The 20,317-nt window shown below is 37.2% G+C and overlaps 1 protein-coding gene across 1 annotated transcript in view; it reads left to right on the plus strand.

Moving 5' to 3' along the window:
• Positions 1 to 4,675: 4,675 nt before the first annotated feature.
• Positions 4,676 to 20,317, plus strand: part of nfia (nuclear factor I/A) — a 208,443-nt gene continuing 192,801 nt past the window's right edge. Inside the window, exons 1-3 of the mRNA XM_073843630.1 lie at positions 4,676 to 4,759; positions 5,195 to 5,300; positions 14,765 to 14,830. Of these exons, the coding sequence (XP_073699731.1) occupies positions 4,676 to 4,759; positions 5,195 to 5,300; positions 14,765 to 14,830 (256 nt within the window). The remainder of the gene's footprint in view (positions 4,760 to 5,194; positions 5,301 to 14,764; positions 14,831 to 20,317) is intronic.

Consider the following 20,317-nt stretch of genomic DNA (forward strand, 5'->3'; position numbering starts at 1 on the left):
AAAGAGAGGGCACTTTTAAAATGGTTGCCAGAGCTTTTAAGATGGCTGCCAGGGTGTGAAGTATTAAGAGGAGTGAGGGTGTATTAGAGATAAATGGTAACATCTGCAAGTCTGCGTTATTAATGAATCTCCCGAAAGTAATGGCTGTACGCGCCTGCGTGTGTGGGATCGGACGTTCGTCTTTTTTCCCTCCTTTTTTTTTCAAATCAGGATGTTGTTGAACTTGGCAGTAAACTTCTTGGCAACGGCGTTTTCTGTGTCATCCAACAATAGGAGCAGCTAACGTGATTCTCTCAGTATTGCTGTGCCTGGCAGGACGATTTAGCAGCTATGGTTGGGATAAGCTCGTGTGGCGGAGGGGGGGGAAAAAGCAGCGCCAACGAGTTGCTTTTGGCACGTTTTCCCGCTCTTTTGTGTACGTACACGATTGCATTTTTAATTATTAGAACGATTGTGTTTGAAGAGTCTGAAGTACAATCGCGATGAGTTTCTCACCTGACAGGCCCGATTGTTTCGCTTTGTGTTCCTGTCGACGAGCGAGCGTCTTAAAATGGTGGCAGACTGATCGGCACAAAATGGAGGCGGAAGGGAGGAGCGACCGCGTGGGAGCCGAGCGTGATGGCATTATATTTCCACACGTAGGGTGAAAATGAAATTCAACATCCTACGTGAAATTGTCAGCTGACGCGAGTTGGACGCCGGAGCTGTTTCTTGTCCTTCAGCCACGATGGTTTTGTTTGTTTGTCTGTTTTTTTTTCCCTGCCGATTTCACTGTTAGTTTAAGGGCCTGGAAGGGTTGAAATGACAACCTAGAGCTTTGGCTGGCATCTCCGTGAATGCCTCGGGTGTACGCCAGGGACTTGGAGCGAGCCGCCGTTCACAACTGAGCATTTGTCCAAAGGCTTTTCCTTCCCCAGCCTCTCCAAACCATCGGCACAATTGCGCAGCATAAATAAAAATGACTCGTCTAGACAATATAGAGCTCGTGTCAGGGTTTTGAATGTGCGTGGGGGAGATTGTTTATGCAACACTTACTGTATGTGAAATATGGACACGGGTGATTTACGTGAAATTTGGAAAGTGCACAAGAAGGGTTGTGGCATCGAACGGCTACATTTTGAAATTGGCTTTTATCATTTTCATTCATCGGGTGAATTAAATCGAATCAATATAAAATGAAAAATCAATAAGGAATGTGTTTCTTGGGAAATTGCATAATTTGTCTTTATTTTATATAGGCTGGCTGGTTTAGGTCTGTATAGACCAGCAAAACATATAATGTGATGAATATAACAAAACAAAGAATGCTATATAATTGCAATAATTGTCATATGTTTTTTTATGTTTATGTAACATTTTTCAAGGTCAAGAAAGAAATAATATGTAATATTTTTAGATTTAATATACGATTCAATATTATTGTTATCATTATTAAAATGTACCTTGATAAATAATATATTAAATATATAAATAATATTTTTACACTTTGTAACACTGTTATTTATTTATTTATTTATGTATTGATTCGTATATTGATTGATTTATTTTTTATTTACTTCATATTTATTTATTTATGAAAAAATATTTATAAATCAATTTATTTATGTTTTGTATTTTGGTTATTTTTTTATATTTATGTAATAATTATGAAGCCAAATAGAGATATAATAGAGAGAGAATCATTTGTAATATTGTAATATTTTATATTTAACATATGGTAATCAAATATGATTATTTTAAAAATATAATGTATTACTATTATTATTATTATTAACATATACCTTGATAAATAATAAATTAAATATATAAATAATATTTTTACACTTTGTACTTTTTATTTAGATTAAAGTGTTAATTATTTGTTTATTTATGTATGTGTTAATAGATATATTGATTGTTTTATTTATTTATGAAGAATTATTTCTAAATCCATTTTTGTATTTTTGTATTTAATAAATATGGAAGCCAAATTCACATATAATAGAGAGAGAGAATCATATGTAATATTTTTTATATTTAATATATGGTAGTCAAATATGATCATATAAAAATAAAATGTAATATTATTATTAATAATAAATGTGCCTTGTTAAGTTATGTATTAAATATTTATTAATATTTTTTAACTTTATACTTTTTATATTTATTTAAGAAAAAAATATTTATAAATCCATTTAGTTATGTTTTGTATTTTTGATATAATTTTTTTTATATTAATGTAATATTTTATGAAGGGCAAATTCAAATATAATAGAGAGAGAGAATCATTTGTAATATTTGTATATTTAATATATGGTAATCAAATATGAGCATATAGAAATATCATTTAATATTACTAATATTATTATTATTAAAATGTACCTTGATAAATAATATATACAATTTATTTTAATATTTTTACATTTTTACATATTATAGATTATAGTGGTTTGTTCGTTTATTTTATTTTCTAAATCCATTTATTTATGTTTTGCATTTTTGTCATCATTTTTTATATTTATGTAATATTTATCAAGGCTAAATTCACAAATAATAGACAGAGATAGAATCATATGTAATATTTTTAGATTATTTTATATTTTTATTTTTTTCCTTGAATGTTTTGGTGTCTTTTTTTCCCCCCTGTTTTTCATTTGGATTGGTGGGTGGCTGCTTCTGGGTGGGGGGTTTCCTCAGTGAGCAGGGGCTGGAGAGAAGTGTGTTGCAGGGGAAGTTGCAGGCCGGGTAGTGCATCCCTGGCGGTGTATGCTTCAGCCTTGGCAAGTGTCTTCCAGTTTGTTCCAAACACGAGCTACGGCCAGCCACTCTCGAAGGAAGAGAGCGAGCCGATACAGAGCGAGCGAGCAAGACAAACGAAAGGAGAGGGAGTGAAAAAGTTGGCTGCCAAATTGAATCACCCCATCTTTTTTTTTCTCCAAACGTCCTACTGCCAAGATCATGGAGACTTTCTATTTTCACTCATTCTAAGGGAGAAAGGAAAGAGGGGGGGTTGAGACGAGGCTTCTCTGCCCACAGCGTTATAGTCGGTATCAGTGGCCAGCCAAGCACACCCGCCTGCGCCATGAATGGTGCAAATGTCGCCCGCCACTTATTTGATGCTGTGTGGATTTACTCACAGTCATGTTTATGGGTAAAGTTGACAGTTTGTGGTTCAATAAAACATGAAAATCTGTACTGAAACAACTCTTTTTGTGGCTTCTAGTCCATGTCTGGTGAATTTGTCATGCTGTTTTGATGATAGCACGGAATTTTGCAATTAGTCTTTTCTTTTGGAAAATTGGATCAAAGTATTGATGACTCATCTTGCACTGTGCAAATACCGTCCAATCAGATTCTCCCTAAAATAAAAACGTCCTGCCTTTAAAGAGATAGTTCTTCAAAAAATGAAAATTCTGTCATTAATTATCCAAAATTCCAAATCCATTAAAATTCCAAAGCTGTAAGACCTTCGTTCATCTTTGGAAAGCAAATTAAGATATTTTGGATGAAATCCGAAAGTTCCCTTTCGAGCTTTCATGAGACATTGCGGTTTCTCCGCTATGGGAGCTCCTTCCCTTCCAACCTTTCCTGAAGGTTCTATTGGCTCCCGCCAGTCCAATTGACTGGCCAATTGTCGTGAAGTATGCAAATCGCATGCAAAAACCGACGCAGTATAAAATTTTATGCTGTCTTGAAGCTAGAACGGAATTTTGCACTTAGTCTTTTCTTTCAGAAAATTGGAATTGGAATTGGAATTTTGAATGAATTCCGAGGGTTCTCTTTTGAGCTTTCACGAGACATCAGGGTTTCTCCGCTATGGGAGCTTCTTTTGCTGAAGTCCTATTGGCTCCCGCCAGTCCAATTGACTGGCCAATTGTCGCAAAGTATGCAAATTGCATGCAAATACTGACAAGCTTGAAAGGCAGCATAAAGTTTCATGCTCTCTCAAAGCTAGCATGGAATTTTGCAATTAGTCTTTTCTTTCGGAAAATTGGCCCAAAGTATTGATGACTCATCTTGCACTACGTAAATTCCGTCCAATCAGATTCTCCCTAAAATAAGAACATCCTGCCCTTAAAGAAAGAGTTCACCCAAAAATGAAAACTCTTTCATTAATTCAAAGAGAGTTCCCTTTCCCTTTCACCTTGCAGTATCTCCACTATAGGAGCTCCTTCCCTTACAACCTTTCCTGAAGTCCTATTGGCTCCCGCCAGTCCAATTGCCTGGCCAATTGTGGCAAAGTATGCAAATCACATGCAAATAACTGACGAACTTGAGAGGCAGTATAAAATGCGGTGCACACAACAATTACGTCAGAATCTTGTCCTTCACGTGCTTACTTCTAAAACCTAAAGAATGGCTTCTTTTTGTAAGACCTGTGCGGGACCTATTGAACCGCCACATCTACATGGCAACTGGGTCACTTGGCCCACGCTGAGGCGGCGTTGGAAAGAGTCCGACTTCGGACTCGACGCAACGTGGCTCGTGGCGTGTTTGGGGTGACTCTTTATGACCCTGCATAGACATCAATGCAACTACCACGTTCAAGCCCCAGAAAGGTAGTAAGGACATCGATAAAATAGTCCATGTTTTTGCTACTAGGAAAATAACGACTTCATTCAGTAATTTCTTTTCTTTCTTGTCAGTCTTAGTATTGTATGTCCAAAAAAGTCTCATCTTTCACCTCGCTGTCAGCATGACGGCTGTAGCAAGCATTGACACCTCTGTGTCAGCTGGAGACGGACTACCTGGCTACAGGCGGTGGTTGTTGTGGAGACAGGTGTGTCGGCTATCCTGACAGCAATGAACACCCACCACGTACGTTGCGCGTCTGCAGCTGGAGCCTGTCAGCTGGGCTCTGGGAGACCGATGAATTACGGCACGCACGTACATACACACATAGACTCCCGTGCCTCAAAAGGAGGGTCTCACGGTACTCACCAAGATTAGATCTCTGGCAAATGACAATCAAACTGACAACAGTTTTTTTCCCCGATTCAGTACTGCATCCTTAGACACAACTCGGCAAAGCTTCGGCAGGAAATCAGGCCTGACAGAGGTCAAATGCAAGCATTCTTCTTTCCTTACAGCTCAGAATCAGGAATAACAGTGCTGATATTACCTATTGTGTTGTTCCCTGGGACCCCAGGGCCCCCATGGAGAGCTGGGTTCTTTTTTTTTCAAACTATGTTTGTTGAAAGATCCCTGCTGTCAGAACAAGGACAAACTCCTCTACCTATGGCACCATGTGCGTTCAACTAGGGCAAGTAAGAGACGCTCTGAAGACAAAGACAGGATGTGTCTGGAGTATGTGGAAGTAGGTATCGCAACAATATGGCTTTTTGTTTAGAGTAGCGTATGCTGCTTTTGGCCTGGCTGTTTAGAAGGGTCTCGTTTTTGCCTAATCACTTCATTCAGGTATGTTAGATTAATTCTAATGTATTTCGGTTTTGTTTTTTGTTCTTTTCTCGTTTGGTGTTGCGGATATTCCCCTCTCCTCGTACTCCCTTTGAGGAATCCGTGCTCACACAGACACTTGACCCACTCGCGATCTTTCTATTTCTCCACATCAGGGCTACAGGAGGTCGCGGTACACATTAGATCCCTGACAGCTTCGACTTCTCTCTCACAGCCTGGCTATTTAGAGAGGGAGAGAGGGAAAGAGAACTGCAGAGAGTAAATTGAAAGTGGCCCCAGGGCTGTATATTTCACCATATCCCAGGGGAATTCTGGGATTCTGATTCTCTCTCGCTCTCCCTTCCTGGGAAAAGGCCAAGAACTTTTTCTCCTCCTCCTCCTCCTCCTCTGCTTGCCTTTCCTGCCTTTTCCTAGAAACTGTAGTTCAAATCAGGGGAGTCGAGAAGCTCAGCGCTCAGGAAGAAAGAAAGGGTTTGCCTACAGGCCAGGGGAATACATCTTTTCCCATATTGATGGTCCTCTTTTTCCTTCTCTCCCTCTGGAACATTTCGACCAGCCGGAGAGAGAAGAATGGAGAGACTAAGGTTAAGTTCCAGTGCCCTGTGTAGTGTAGGAAGCATATATGTTTGGTCCAAAGGGCACTGTAGCATAGAGATCAGGTGTACATTGAAATATCACAGGAAGTGAAGAGTAAAATGTACCCAGTAGTCATTGCACACCAACTAAAATGAATGCAGAGAAAAAGTTGCAAATAGTTGATCTCAAGTTTGGCTTTCACACAGTTTTTCGTAGTGTTGGGGAAAGTTACTTTTAAAAGTAATGCATTACAATATTGTGTTGCTCCATTAAAAAGTAACTAATTGCGTTACATTTTATGTAAAGTAATGCGTTATGTTACCTTTGCATTACTTTTTGTCGCATGAGGTGGGCTTTTACACCAAAAGTGAACTTATTTTAAGCCTCAGCCTAAAGAAAATGATAGAATAAAGTAACTTGAGTTACTTATTTGAAAAAGTAACTCAGATATTTTCTTGTAAGCTCAAAAGAAATGCGTTACTTCACTACTTACCTGAAAAAAGTAATCTGATTACGTAACTCAAGTTACTTTTAATGCGATACCGCCAACACCGTTTTTTCGAAGGCGGAAAACAATCATTATTTTTTTGTCAGCTTAGCAACATGCTAAAGTTTAGATAAAGATAACATAACATGACATAAATTAACCAAATAAATAAATTTAGTGCCAATTTAGTGCATGCTGTGTATTTTTATGCTTGTTAGAGTACTGCATTGTTAGCTTAGCAACATGCTAAGGTTTGACTAAAATAAGAGAAAAAAAAATGGTGCGTATTTCATTCCAAATTATTATTTTTTTACCGTTTTTCACGTATAAAGTTTATGACGGATTCAGTTTTACTGAATGTAGAACAGTTTTCTTCTCTGTAGTTTGGTAGTTCTGCTTTGTTAGCTTAGCAACATGTTAAAATTTGGCCAAAATAACTGCAGTTAAAATAATAAGCTGACCTAATTCATCTGAAGTTTGTTTTTTAATGCAGTTGTTTACGAGTTTCAAAAAATTTAAGACCATTTTACTAGTACACTTGTGCGTGTTTTGAAATTTAATGCTTGTCAGTATGATTGTTAGCTTAGCAACATGTTAAAATTTGGCCAAAATAACTACAGTGAAAATTAGCTGATATAATTCATCTGAAGTTTGTTTTTTAACGCAGTTGTGTAGAAGTTTCACAAAATGTAGGACCATTTTACTTAGTATTTGTGCATGTTTTGAATTTTAATGCTTGTTAGCTTAGCAACATGCTAAAATTTGGCCAAAATAACTGCAGTGAAAACTAGTTAACCTAATTCATCAGAAGTTTGCTTTTTACGCAGTTGTTTACAAGTTTCAGAAAATTTGGGACCATTTTACTTAGTATTTGTGCTTGTTTTGAATTGTAATGCTTGTTAGCTTAGCAACATGCACAAATTTGGCCAAAATAACTACAGTGAAAATTAGCTGACCTAATTCATCTCAAGTTCGTTTTTTAACGCAGTTGTTTACACGTTTCACAAAATTTAGGACCATTTTACAGAGTACACTTGTGCGTGTTTTGGATTTTTATACTTGTCAGCTTGTTAGCTTAGCAACATGTTAAAATTTGGCCAAAATAACTGCAGTGACAATTAGCTGATATAATTCATCTGAAGTTTGTTTTTTTTAACGCAGTTGTGTACAAGTTTCACAAAATTTAAGATCGTTTTAATCAGTATTTATGTGTTTTTTTGGATTTTTATGCTTGTCCATATGCTTGTTAGCTTAGCAACATGTTAAAATTTTGCCAAAATAACTGCAGTGAAAAATAAACTCACCTAATTCATCCAAAGTTTGTTTTTTAACGCAGTTAAATACAAGTTTTACAAAATTTAAGACCGTTTTACTTAGTATTTTTGCGTTCTCTGGATCTTTATGCTTTTTAGAGTATCACATTGTTAGCTTAGTATCATGCTAACAGCACACTTGCACTTTGTGTACCCATGAACTTTACAAATCGTCTACTTGCTGTACAGGGTTACATTTTAGGTAGGATGTTGCATTTGTAGACAGCAAAACGCTGCTTTCGACTATTCTGTGTTACCTTTTTATTACTCCACCCTCCATCTTGCATTAGCTAATAATGATATCTTGTTCCCAGTGCCCCCGCCAGTCCAGGGGGAACAGGGATTCGAATAAGTCAGGAATGTCCCGCTTTTGTGTCTTGGTAACGGTAGCTTGGCAATCCAGACAGCTTGTCTTACACCGCTAGCACAAGAGCTGATTTACAAGTTCAAGTAAGGAAACATGGCATTCCTTTACCGCGCTAGCGCTTATTGATAGCTTTCTCTTATCGTCTGGTTTAGCTTTATATTTGCAGGGGGGAATAGCTCGAGTCACACTCACTAAAGAATAATTGAGACTCGGCTAGTTTTATTGCTTTTCGCCGGATTGCAATAGTTGGTTTACTGTACCACAATGATCCCATAATGTCATCGCTGGGAGACCGCAGAGTGGATTCTGCTCATTTTTACACACCCTGCTCTGGCGTACGAGCTTGACTGAAGCACATCAAAGCTGCCAGGGCTCCCTACCTTGGTCCCTGTCCTTAAAAGTGCATTCTGTATTTCTCAAAAGTTACAGAAGAATGAAAGAAAACACAGCGGTATTACTATTCAAAATCCAGACAGGATCTGTAAACACGGCCTGTAACACTATCCTCTCCCGTCTCGCTTCCCGGTCCTCCGAAAACAGCAGTGTAAACAAGCGACGCTCCACGAGAGAAGAAAAACAGCGCAAGCCTCGGCAACAGGGCTGATCTATAGAGGAGAAGCAGAAGGGTCCTGTCTAAACACTGCCTCTTATTAAATACGGTGTGACGTAAAAGCGCAGGGGGAGAGGTCAGGGTTACTCAAACACTGAACACGGGCAGCGGCCTGACGGAAACAAACGTCTTTCTCCACTTCCCCGTGCAGAAGAATGACAACCTGTCTTGATAAGAAATGATGATAAATGGTGTGTACATACTGTATATGCACTAGCATTCAAGCGTTTGGGGTCAGTAAGATTTGTTTTTTGAGAAATCAGTACTTTTATTAATCAAGGATGCATTAAATGAATCAAATAACATTTATAAAGTTTGAAAAATATATATTTTTCAAATATTTTTTAACTCAAGAATCCTGAAAGGTATCACACATGTATTTAACAGATACAGCAATAGCCAAAAATACATTGTATGGGTCAAAATGATCGATTTTTAATGCCAAAAATCTTAAGTATTAAGTAAAGATCCCGTTCCATGAAGATATTTTGTAAATTTCCTACCATAAATATATCAAAATTTAATTTTTTAATTAATATTAAGCATTGCTAAGAACTTCATTTGGACAACTTTAAAGGAGATTTTCCCAAAATTGTTATTTATTTATTTTTTGCACCCTCAGATTCCAGATTTTCAAATATTGTCCTATCCTAACAAACCATCAATGGAAAGCTCATTTATCAGATTTCATATGATGTCTAAATTTATTTTAAAACCCATATGACCAGGTTTGTGGTCCAGGGTTAACTATTTCTTAAGCAGCAAATCAGCATATTAGCATGATTTCTAAAGGATCGTGTGACACTGAAGACGTAATGATGCTGAAAATTCAGCTTTGCATAGCAAGAATAAATTACATTTCAAATATATTCAAAAACAAAACAGCTATTTCAAAATTGTAATAAAATTTTGCAGCTTTGATGAGCAGCTTTTATTCATTCCTGAATGATTTTGACAAATTGCATTTGTTTTTAACTGAGCATCTTTCATCTGATCTTTATTTAGTTGTCTTTTGACACAAATTGTTCATTTTTTATGTCGTAATAGTGCTTCATTTTAGTCCATTGTGCTTTAAATAGCACTTGATTTCGAGTGAAACTATAACTAATATTTTAGTTGCCAAAATGGTGAAAAATTGTCTTATTTTAACATTTGTGACCATGGACCACAAAACCAGTCATAAGAATCCTTTCTTTTCTTTTTTTTTTTTTTTTGAGATATTTGGCCGAGATACAACTAAATGAAAATCTAGACTGTGCGGCTTTAAAAAAATCTAAATATTGCAAAAATCACCTTTAAAGTTGTCCAAATGAAGTTCTTAGCAATGCATATTACTAAGTTTTTAAATATTTACAGTAGGAAATTTACAAAACATCTTCATGGAACATGATCTTTACTTAATATCCTAATGATTTATAGCATAAAGAGAAAAATCAATGCATTTTTGGCTATTGCAACAAATATACCCGTGCTACTTAAGGCTGGTTTTGTGATCCAGGGTCACACTTGTGCATTTTTAAAAGCATTAAATTATTAGAGATTGTTTAATATCACATATTCCACTTGATTTACTCCTCCTCCCTTGCCTTTCCTCCCTTTTTTCTCACGTCTCTCACAATTTCAGGTTTCATCAACATGTTCCCCATCTGTGACTCATTGCAGTTCCCAGAAATTATTTCATTTTTTTTCTCCCCCAAGTCATTTTTATGTAATGCGCATCATGGCCCAAATATGCCGCTCTCCAAAAAAAAAACAAAAAAAAAAAAACGCGCACACACACACACACACACACATTTGTGTTTCTGTAGCGAGCGTTTTAAAACACGTTCCTCGGATAGTCCGGATAGTCTCGAGTGCGACCACGCAGGAATCCGGCACCCACCATCTCATAATGTCTGCGGCGGCCCGAAAGAGAGAAAAAAAATCTGGGGGACGATACTTGTGGAAACAATGCTCCAATCCCTGGAGCTTCACCTTCCATTGATACTCCAGAAAGGCCCGTTTGTATTTCTAAATTAAGTTTCTGCCTCCTTTTATGGGCCTTCGTGTTCCTGAGCCCACTGTGTAAAGGGCCTTTTGAAAGCGGGGTTTTAACACACAATTGGATTACAGCAAAGCACTTGGTGAGAAAGCGGCGGGTTGGGACGAGCGGACCTGCAAGAAGTACAGATGGTTTAGCGCATGCATAATGAAACAGACCAGGCGGTGTGTGTGTGTGTGTGTGTGAGCGCACGCTCGCCCCCCGAAAGCCCTCGGCCTGGCCTGGGAGAGGAAGGAGACAGTCGGAGTCGGAGGCAGGCCAGGGGGCATAACGCTCCTGCCCAACCTGCCTGCCGCCACAAGCCGGTCCTAATGATCTAATTAGGGAATCACCTCGCCGACTAATTCAGGTCGGCGAAGCAACCTGAGCCCGTCTCAATTATCCCAGACGTCGTTTTACCTCGGCGTCCCCGAATTCCGTCATCGAATCGAGGCGGAATAACGCGTTGACTGAGTCGCTCCAGGTTGCTTTTCTTCTCGCACACCCGAGCGGCGTTCCCATCTTTTTAATGGTGTGAGAACAAAATTAGAGATACGCAGGAACCATCCCTCGTCTGTCTTTCAATTGGCGGCCCATAGAGTGGCTTGTTATGCTCTTGTATAGAGGATTTAGGCCTGGTGAATGGGCCTGTTTGTGCACGGTATTTAGTTGTTTGTTGTTTAGTGTCTTTTTTTGTTGTTTATTTCGGCCGGGAGGGGTTTTTTTGTTTTCCCCCTCGCTCTCTGAGGGCCCTCGACAGGGGGTAAATGCAGATGTGACACACAGAGTCTGGGTCTCACGCCTCATTTGCATATTTAATTAGCAATGGGCACTGTGTGAGAGAGCACTTGGTCCACGGAGGGCAACTGGGAGAGTGTGTGAAAGTCCCCGCACACACGCACCCACCCGGCACCCGGTTTTCCCGGCCCCCTTTCGTTGCGCTTTCACATATCTCTGGGCTGTTGCTGTGGCGTTAGGGGGGGTGTTGCTGCGTGTTTTTTTTTTTTTTTTTTTTTTTCTTTTTTTTTCGTTGTTTCGGCCCACTCTTCAGATTGCCTTTGTTTTAAACTGTTGATGCAGACGGCAACGCTGAGCTGAATGCAAACAAGGCCTTAAATTGTTTACTTTGTCTAGGAGCAGATGAAGGGGCTGGCCAAACTTTTTTTTTTTTTTTGTGGTGGTGGGGGTCTTGCTTTTTCTTCTTTTTTTATCAAAAGTTACTTTCTGTGATTTATCGTTAACTGAAATTTGAATCATTTTTGTATGCTTAGTATAGCATCGTTTGACGTTTTAACATATATTCCATTAAAAATGAAGTGGAAGTAGTCATACATATTTTTCTTCTTTTATCAGAAGTTTCTTTTGTGTAAAATTTTTGTGCAGTTTACACATTTTGGAACATTTGTGTTCCATAGTGATGTTTTAGTGTATATTCTGGCAAAAAATTAAGTGAAAAGGTCATGAATCTTTATTCTTTTGTCAAAAGTTATCATTAACCGAAATTTTAAGCATTTTTGTACACTAATTATTGCGCAATTTCGCCTATTAGTTACAATTTGTGTTCCAAAGTGATGTTTTAACTTTTTTTTTTTCCAAAAATGAAAGCTAAAAAAATCTTGTATCGTTTTCTTTTGTTAAAAATAGTTTTTCCCTGATTTACTTTAAAATTAACTAGAATTTAAAGCATTTTTGTACACAATCGTTTTCTGACATTTAGTTACATTTAGCCATTTAGTTAAAATTGTGCTCCGAAGTGATGTTTTAGCATATATTCTGCCAAAAAATTAAGTGAAAAGGTCATGAATCTTTCTTCTTTTATCAAAAGTTATCATTAACCGAAATTTGAAGCATTTTTGTACACTAATTATTGCGCAATTTAGCCTATTAGTTACAATTTGTGTTCCAAAGTGATGTTTTAACATTAATTTTTCTAAAAATTAAAGTTTAAAAATTCTTGTATCATTTTCTTTTGTTAAAAATAGTTTTTCCCTGATTTACTTTAAAATTAACTGAAATTTAAAGCATTTTTGTACACAAATTATTCTGGGATTTAGCCTTTTCGCTATAAATGGGTTCCAAAGTGATGTTTCAGCATATATTCTGCCAAAAAATTAAGGGAAAAGTTCATGAATCTTTCTTCTTTTATCAAAAGTTATCATTAACTGAAATTTGAAGCATTTTTGTACACTAATTATTGCAAAATTAAATTTAGCCTATTAGTTACAATTTGTGTTCCAAAGTGATGTTTTAATGTTTATTTTACCAAAAACTAAAGTGAGTTTATTAAAAAAAATTTTTTTTTTTCAGTAATTTACTGTAAAATGAACTGAAATTTAGAGCATTTGTTCTGCACAAATGTTTCTGAGATTTAGCTTTTAGCTACAATTATGTTCCAAGATGATGTTTTAACGTATATTTGCCCCAAAAAATGAAGTGTCATTGAAAGTCATTCATCCTTTTCTGATGATTTATCTTGAACTGAAATTTGAACCATTTTGTACACGTGTTTTTGCACACTTTTGGCTAATATGCTGTTTAAAGTTGGAAAAAGTCTTGTATCCTTTTCTTTCATTAGAAATAGTTTTTCTGTGATTAACTGTAAAAATTAACTGAAATTTAGAACACAAATTTGTCTGAGATTTAGCCTTTTAGTCACAACTGTGTTCCAAAATGATGCTTTAACGTTTATTTTTCCAAAAACTAAAGTGGAAAAAAATTAAGTGAAAAGGTCATGAATCTTTTACGGAAAGTTTGTTTTCCGTGCTTTATACGCGAATGATTGCGCAATTTAGCCTATTAGTTACAATTTGCGCTCCAAAGTGACGTTTTAACGTTTATTGTTCCAAAAAGTAAAGTGGAAAAAGTCTGGTATCATTTTCTTTAATTAAAAATTATTCTTCCCTGATTTCCATGAAATTTAAAGCAGATTTCTAAGCAGATTTTTCTTCTTTTATCAAAATTGTAAAAGTCACAAATCAGATTCCGTTTCCAAATTTGCCAGCCATTTTGTTTGGTGTGCTTGCTAGCGCGACATAGGTGATATTTCTCCCAGCATGACTATTTTATCTCCAGCGGGAAATCAATACTCACCCCTGAATTTAAATCATCTTAAAGGGTGTTTCTTTCCCATTTTTGGCTGTCGTAGAAGAGTTAAAGGGACCCGGGTGAATCTTTGCGAAAGTTCCCTTAACGTCACGGCACGAATCATTGCTATCGCAGCTAATGGCACCGTTAAAGAGCACTTCTTGGGAGAAATCGGAGCCCATCAAATTTATAGGGCCTTTTTTATGCAGTACACCCGGGTCTGAAGGCTTTCTCTCTCTCTCTCTAGACTTATTTCCATAAGTGCCTCGGCTGCAAATAGCACACTCAGTGTGAATTCACAGCCCAGACCCCACTGTCGGTCTGACCTACCGAGCCGCGTGCCAAAAGGACATTGGCTAGAGTACAGTCAGACCTTCTATTCTGATAACTTCCCTTTTGCGTCTGAATGCTAATAAATACAGTCTGAAATGTACAGTATGTACAAATCACTTTCATTTTATTTATATTTTATTGTAGTCCTATATCTTAATATATATTATAAAATGCAATTTACCTCATTGTTCTTATTTATATTTAATAAACCACATTTATTAACATGTCAACTCACATCCGCAGTCGTTTAACACCTAGAAAGACAGGGAGTATTTTTACAATGCTTGCAGTTGTCTGTCGGCCTATACCGTGGCAGCAGTCAGCTCTATTGAACCGGCAACACGGTGGCCTCCTGTGTACACACATCGGCGTAGGGTTTCACCTGCACGGCCAGGGTGTGGTTGGCAGCCAGACTGCACGGTCAGCACAGTGATTCCTTGGTACTCTGGACTAGACGTTTTCTATCTTGAGTCTTTAGACTGCAGAAACAGTTTTCGAAAGGCTGTCAAGTGCATGATTTCATTGTGGTCATGAAACAAAAGTCTCAATTTCTGTCTCTTTGTTTGTGTCTCTACAGAAACGGGGCAGTCTGACAGTCCGAACCAGCCCAGTGAAGGCGACATCAAGGACCAGCCAGAAAATGGTGAGTGTTTCAACTCACGAAATATGCATGTACAAATACTGAACGTTATCCAGGTTGGGGCCATGGCCTAATGTTAGCATATTCGCTCCTGAGGACATTGGAGCGTATGCATTCTTAAAAATAAAGAATATAAATGGTTCCATGAAGAATTGTTCCATGGTTCTTTACTGGAGAAAAGGGATTAGATTATTCTTTAGATTATTATCACCCAAAAATGAAAATTCTGTCATTAATTGCGCATACTCATTTTGTTTCTAAACCCATCAGACCTTTGTTCATCTTCAGAACACGAATGAAAATAATTTTTGATGAAATCCGAGAGCTTTCTGACCCTGCGTAGATGGTAGAAGGCCCAGAAAGGTAGTAAGGACATTGATAAAAGAGTCAATGGTTCAACCGTGGTGTTATAAAGCTACAAGATTACTTTTTGTGTGCAAAGAAAAAAAAAGACAACTATATTCAACAATTTCTTCTAATGATGTCCTTACTACCTTTCTGGGCCTTGAACGTGTCAGTTGTGTTGCTGTCTATGCAGGGTCAGAAAGCTCTCGAATTTCATCAGAAATATCTTAATTTGCATTCTGAAGATGAACAAAGGTCTCACAGGTTTGAAACGACATGAATTGGGTGAACTAACTCTTTAAAACGGTTCTTTTAAGAACTGTTCACAGAAAGGTTTTTTGAACAACCCAAAATGGTTCTTCTGTTGCATCAGTACACTCTTAAAAAGCAAGATTCTGTGTTAGAATTGATGGTTCAAAATGTTCTAAATAGTGGAAAAAAAATATATAAAATTTCTCGAAACTAGGGGAAAATGGTTCTTTTGAGAACTGTTCAAAGGACAGGGAGATTGAGAAACCCAAAATGATTCTTCTGTTTCGTTGGTACACTCTTAAAAACAAAGATTCTTTATTGGAATTGATAGAAGAACCTTTAATATTCATAGAACCTTTCTATTGCACAAAAAGGTTCTTAATTGGGGAAAACAGGTTCTTTAGATTATAAAAATGTTCTTTACTCACATGTTCTTCACAATGGCTTTAAGAACTGTTCACTAAAAGTTCTTTGGAGAACTGTGAAAACCCTTTTTGGAACCTTTATTTTTAAGAGTGTCGAACCTTTCCATTGCACAAAACTTTCTTTAAAGTGGAAAAATTGTTAAATTGTTCTTCACATTGAGACAAAAAGCTTCTTTTAAGAACTGTTTGCTGAAAGGTTATCCAAGGAACCAAAAATTGTTCTTCTATGGCATCACTGCGACAAAAACCCATTTGGAACCTCTGTTTTTAAGAATGAACCTTTCTGTTGCACAAAACATTCTAAACAGTGGAAAGATTATTAAAATATTCTTGAAAGTAAGAGAAAATAGTTCTTTTATGAACCGTTCGTAGAAAGGTTCTTTGAACAACCCATAATGGTTCTTCTGTTGCATCAGTACACTCTTAAAAAGCAAGATTCTTTATTGGAATTGATGGTTCAATGAAGAACCTTTGACTTTTAAGGAAACTTTCCAGTGCACAAAAGGTTCTTCAATCGGGGAAAAGGGTTCTTTAGATTATAAAAATGTTCTTCACTCACATGTTCTTCACAATGGTTTGAAGAACTATTCACTGACAGTTCTTTGGAGAACTGTTAAAAACCCTTTTGGAACCTTTATTTTTAAAAGTGCCGAACCTTTCCATTGCACAAAAGTTGATGGTTCCATGAAGAACCTTTGACTTTCACATTAAAATATGAAAATGTTCTTCACTCACATGTTCTTCACAATGGCTTGAAGAACTGTTCACTGAAACTTCTTTGGAGAACTGTTAAAAACCCTTTTGGAACCTTTATTTTTAAGAGTGTAAAAGTGTAGAACTAGTAAAGGTTCTTTACACTGAGACAAAATTGTTCTTTTAAGAACTGCTTGCTGAAAGGAACCAAAAATCGTTCTTTTATGGGATCACTGCGGAACCTCTGTTTTTAACAGTGTAGAAACTTTTTGTTGCACAAAACATTCTAAATAATGGAAAGAATATTTAAAAAAATTGAAACTAGTAGAAAAGTGGTTCTTTTAAGAACTGTTTGCTGAAAGGTTCTTTTGGGAACCAAAAATTCTTCTATGGCTGTGAAAAATCCCATTTGGAAACCTTTTTTTTCTTCACAATGCTTTCAAGAACCTTTCACTGGAAGTTCTTTGGGGAGCTGTAAAAAAAAAACCTTTTGGAACCTTTATTTGTAAGTGTCGAACCTTTCCATTGCACAAAAGGGTCTCCAATTATTAAATTGTTAAGAACTGTTCGCTAAAAGGTTCTTTGGGGAACCAAAAATGGTTCTACTATGGTATCACTGCGAACAATTGCTTTTGGAACATTTATGTTTAAGAGTGTGTGGGAAATGCAGGTTTGAATCTGGCCTACACTACAGCTAGGTGAGCTATAGTAAGAACTAGTTTTCAAATTTTTCACGTCAGCGAAACTCCAAGACTCGCTTTCTCCTCTATGAAGATTAGCGTGAGTGTGTTAGCATAAGCCAGAGTTGGGTGATTACTCTTGAGAGGATTGCGTCCGCGTAAACTTGTGCGAAAAATGGCGTCATTCCAGCGCAGACGGAGAATTGTTCTAAACGGGCTCTTTTAAAACAAACACAGAGCAGCAATTCCGCTGATTTTGTGTGTGTTTACAAATTATTAGCGGACAATGAAACAGTCTGTGTGGACTGATTTACAGTTTGAGAAAACATAAACACGATGATTGAATGAAAACAGTCGCCTGTTTGCTTGAGTTTAAACAGAGAATGATGTCAAAAAGTCCCGTTTTATCCTCCCACAACCCCCCTGGAGCTCTGTTACGTGTGCGTCCCTCAACACTGGATTATAAGGCATATTTTCCTCCCAACTTAAAGATTATCGCAGATGTGCGCCGCGAAGCTTGAGCTATTATTTCCACGCCCTTGTGTGTGACACCAACATCGCCCTGTTTACTCAGATTAGAGGATACAGACAGATGAGCGTGTTCATCTCTCTCATCCTGCATGTAGCTGATATTATCTTTTCATCTCTCTCTCTCGTCGTGAACTGAAGATCACCCCTGAGTTGTGCCGATATAGACTGCACATAATCACTCCGCTAATGTCTTTTTTTTTTTCATATTTTCTCTCCCGTACAAACTCGCTCCATCTGGTATCTGTATCTGTCGGCCGTGATCTTCAGATTATTTCCAGTTGATCCGAAGCAGTACAGGCCAGTCTCAATCCAGTCTGAGAACCCTGGCCTTGTTTTATCATTTTTAATTTACAAAACTGGTCTCAGATCAGCAGTTTTTGATTAAGTTTAGTCATACGGGTTTGAAATGACATGAAGGTGAGTAAAAGATGACAGAGTTTTTATTTAGAGTGAGCTATCCCTTTAAAGACCACTGACTCCTTTCACTGCCTGTTAAATACTGTCAGACGTAGCCTGAGGCTATCACACACTTCCACCTTTTCCCTGTCACCACCTCTATTTCTCCGGCCCCGATGCAGGAAAACACGACCAACTTTTTTTCTTTCTTTTTTTTTTTTCCATGGTTTATTTTTGCTGGTAAACCTTGACCCTTCTGCTCCATACTACGTGCACTTTCACAAAGCGGGCTGCTGTCTTTCTGGGACGGGGCAGCCGTTGCACAATCCGCAGACTATTAGATAAGGCCAGAGGATATCCTCTCCTTTACAAGCCCAGGAGAGAGAGAGTGGGGAGGTGAGAAATCCATAACGGAGAGCGCAAGAAAATGGAAAAGAATGTGAGAGACATTTGATAAGAAGCTAGTAAAAACGGCTAAACAGTTGTTTACTGCCTCTTTTGAGGCTTGTTTATGGTTAGCTGTAAAATGTCAAGCAGTGGATACTTCATCTAGGACTATCTGAAAAGAGATTTTTCTTGTTATTCATGTTGTTGATGATAAAATGAACAACTGAGAGACCGTATGCCGATAAAAAGACATATGACAGACGATAAAAATCAAATTTGACTCTTTTTACTCACATCACTCTCATTGTCGCTATCCAATCATCAACTTGCTCTGCCTCTTAAACGACTTTTAGTCTCTGATGACATCACCGAGGCCGTGTTGTATTAGATACAACAGATCGTTTTAGCAAATTATTGTTCTCTCCAATCACCTCTAGAGTAGTAAAATCGAGCTCCACCCCTTTTCTCATTGTATATTTTTTTACTCATTCCTGATTTTGTAATACAGATTCCTGATCATTGTTAATCTAATGTTAATCTGAGAAAAAAAACAATCTTCATAATTTGTAAACGAATTGAAATAAACTTCTCCGCCTCTTAAACAACTTTCCGTCTCTGATGACATCACCAAGGCCATGCTTTATATTAGATAATATAAACAAATAGCAATTCAGTCAGTTTTAGCTAAATTTCACGTCTGGTGTGATTCTGATACGTAATGCACACTTTTCACTAATCAATTCTCAATTAATAAAATCAAGCCCCACCCCCTTTTTTCTCATTGGATATCATGTATTACTCATTCCTGGTTTTATAATACACATTTCTGATCAGCGCATGTTAATCTGAGAGAAAAAAGTCAGAATTAAGTAATTTGCTCCGCCTCTTAAACGACTTTCCGTCTCCGATGACATCACCAAGGCCATGCTTTATATTAGATAATATAAACAAATAGCAATTCAGCCAGTTTTAGATAAATTTCACGTCTGGTGTGATTCTGATACGTAATGCACACTTTTCACTAATCAATTCTCAATTAATAAAATCAAGCCCCACCCCCTTTTTTCTCATTGGATATCATGTATTACTCATTCCTGGTTTTATAATACACATTTCTGATCAGCGCATGTTAATCTGAGAGAAAAAAGTCAGAATTAAGTAATTTGCTCCGCCTCTTAAACGGTTTTCCGTCTCTGATGACATCACCAAGGCCGATGGCAATTTACAAAAATAGCAATTTAGTTATTTTTGCTAACTCTCATTCACATTGCATGGCACCATTCTGTTTTGAACACACTATTTTCACAATCCAGTCATTTACTAATCGATTAAAAACAAGACCCACCCTTTTTAATCTCTAAATATGTTCTTTTTTTACTTAAACACTTTCTGACTAATAAAATCAAGCCCTATCCTTTTAACACTGAATATATTTTTTACTCATTCCTGATTTTTTCATACTGATTCCTGGTCAGTGTTAATCCGAGTATAAAACACTCTTCATCATGCTGTTTTAGCTAACTCGCATTCATATCTGGCTCCATTCTGATATGTGTTCAGTCAATTTTGACAGATAAAATCAAGCACCACCCATTTTTTCTCATTGGATATCATGCTTTAATCATGATTTCTTAATACACATTCACACTTATCAGTGCATGTTATTCTGAGAATAAAAACACGTTTCGTAATTCTTAATCAGAATGAAGTAACTTGCTCCGCCTCTTAAACAACTTTACGTCTCTGATAGCTCTGTTCTGTTACCTAACACAGTTTTTCAC

Source organism: Garra rufa, chromosome 7, assembly GCF_049309525.1.
Source record: "Garra rufa chromosome 7, GarRuf1.0, whole genome shotgun sequence".
Lineage (NCBI taxonomy): Eukaryota > Metazoa > Chordata > Actinopteri > Cypriniformes > Cyprinidae > Garra > Garra rufa.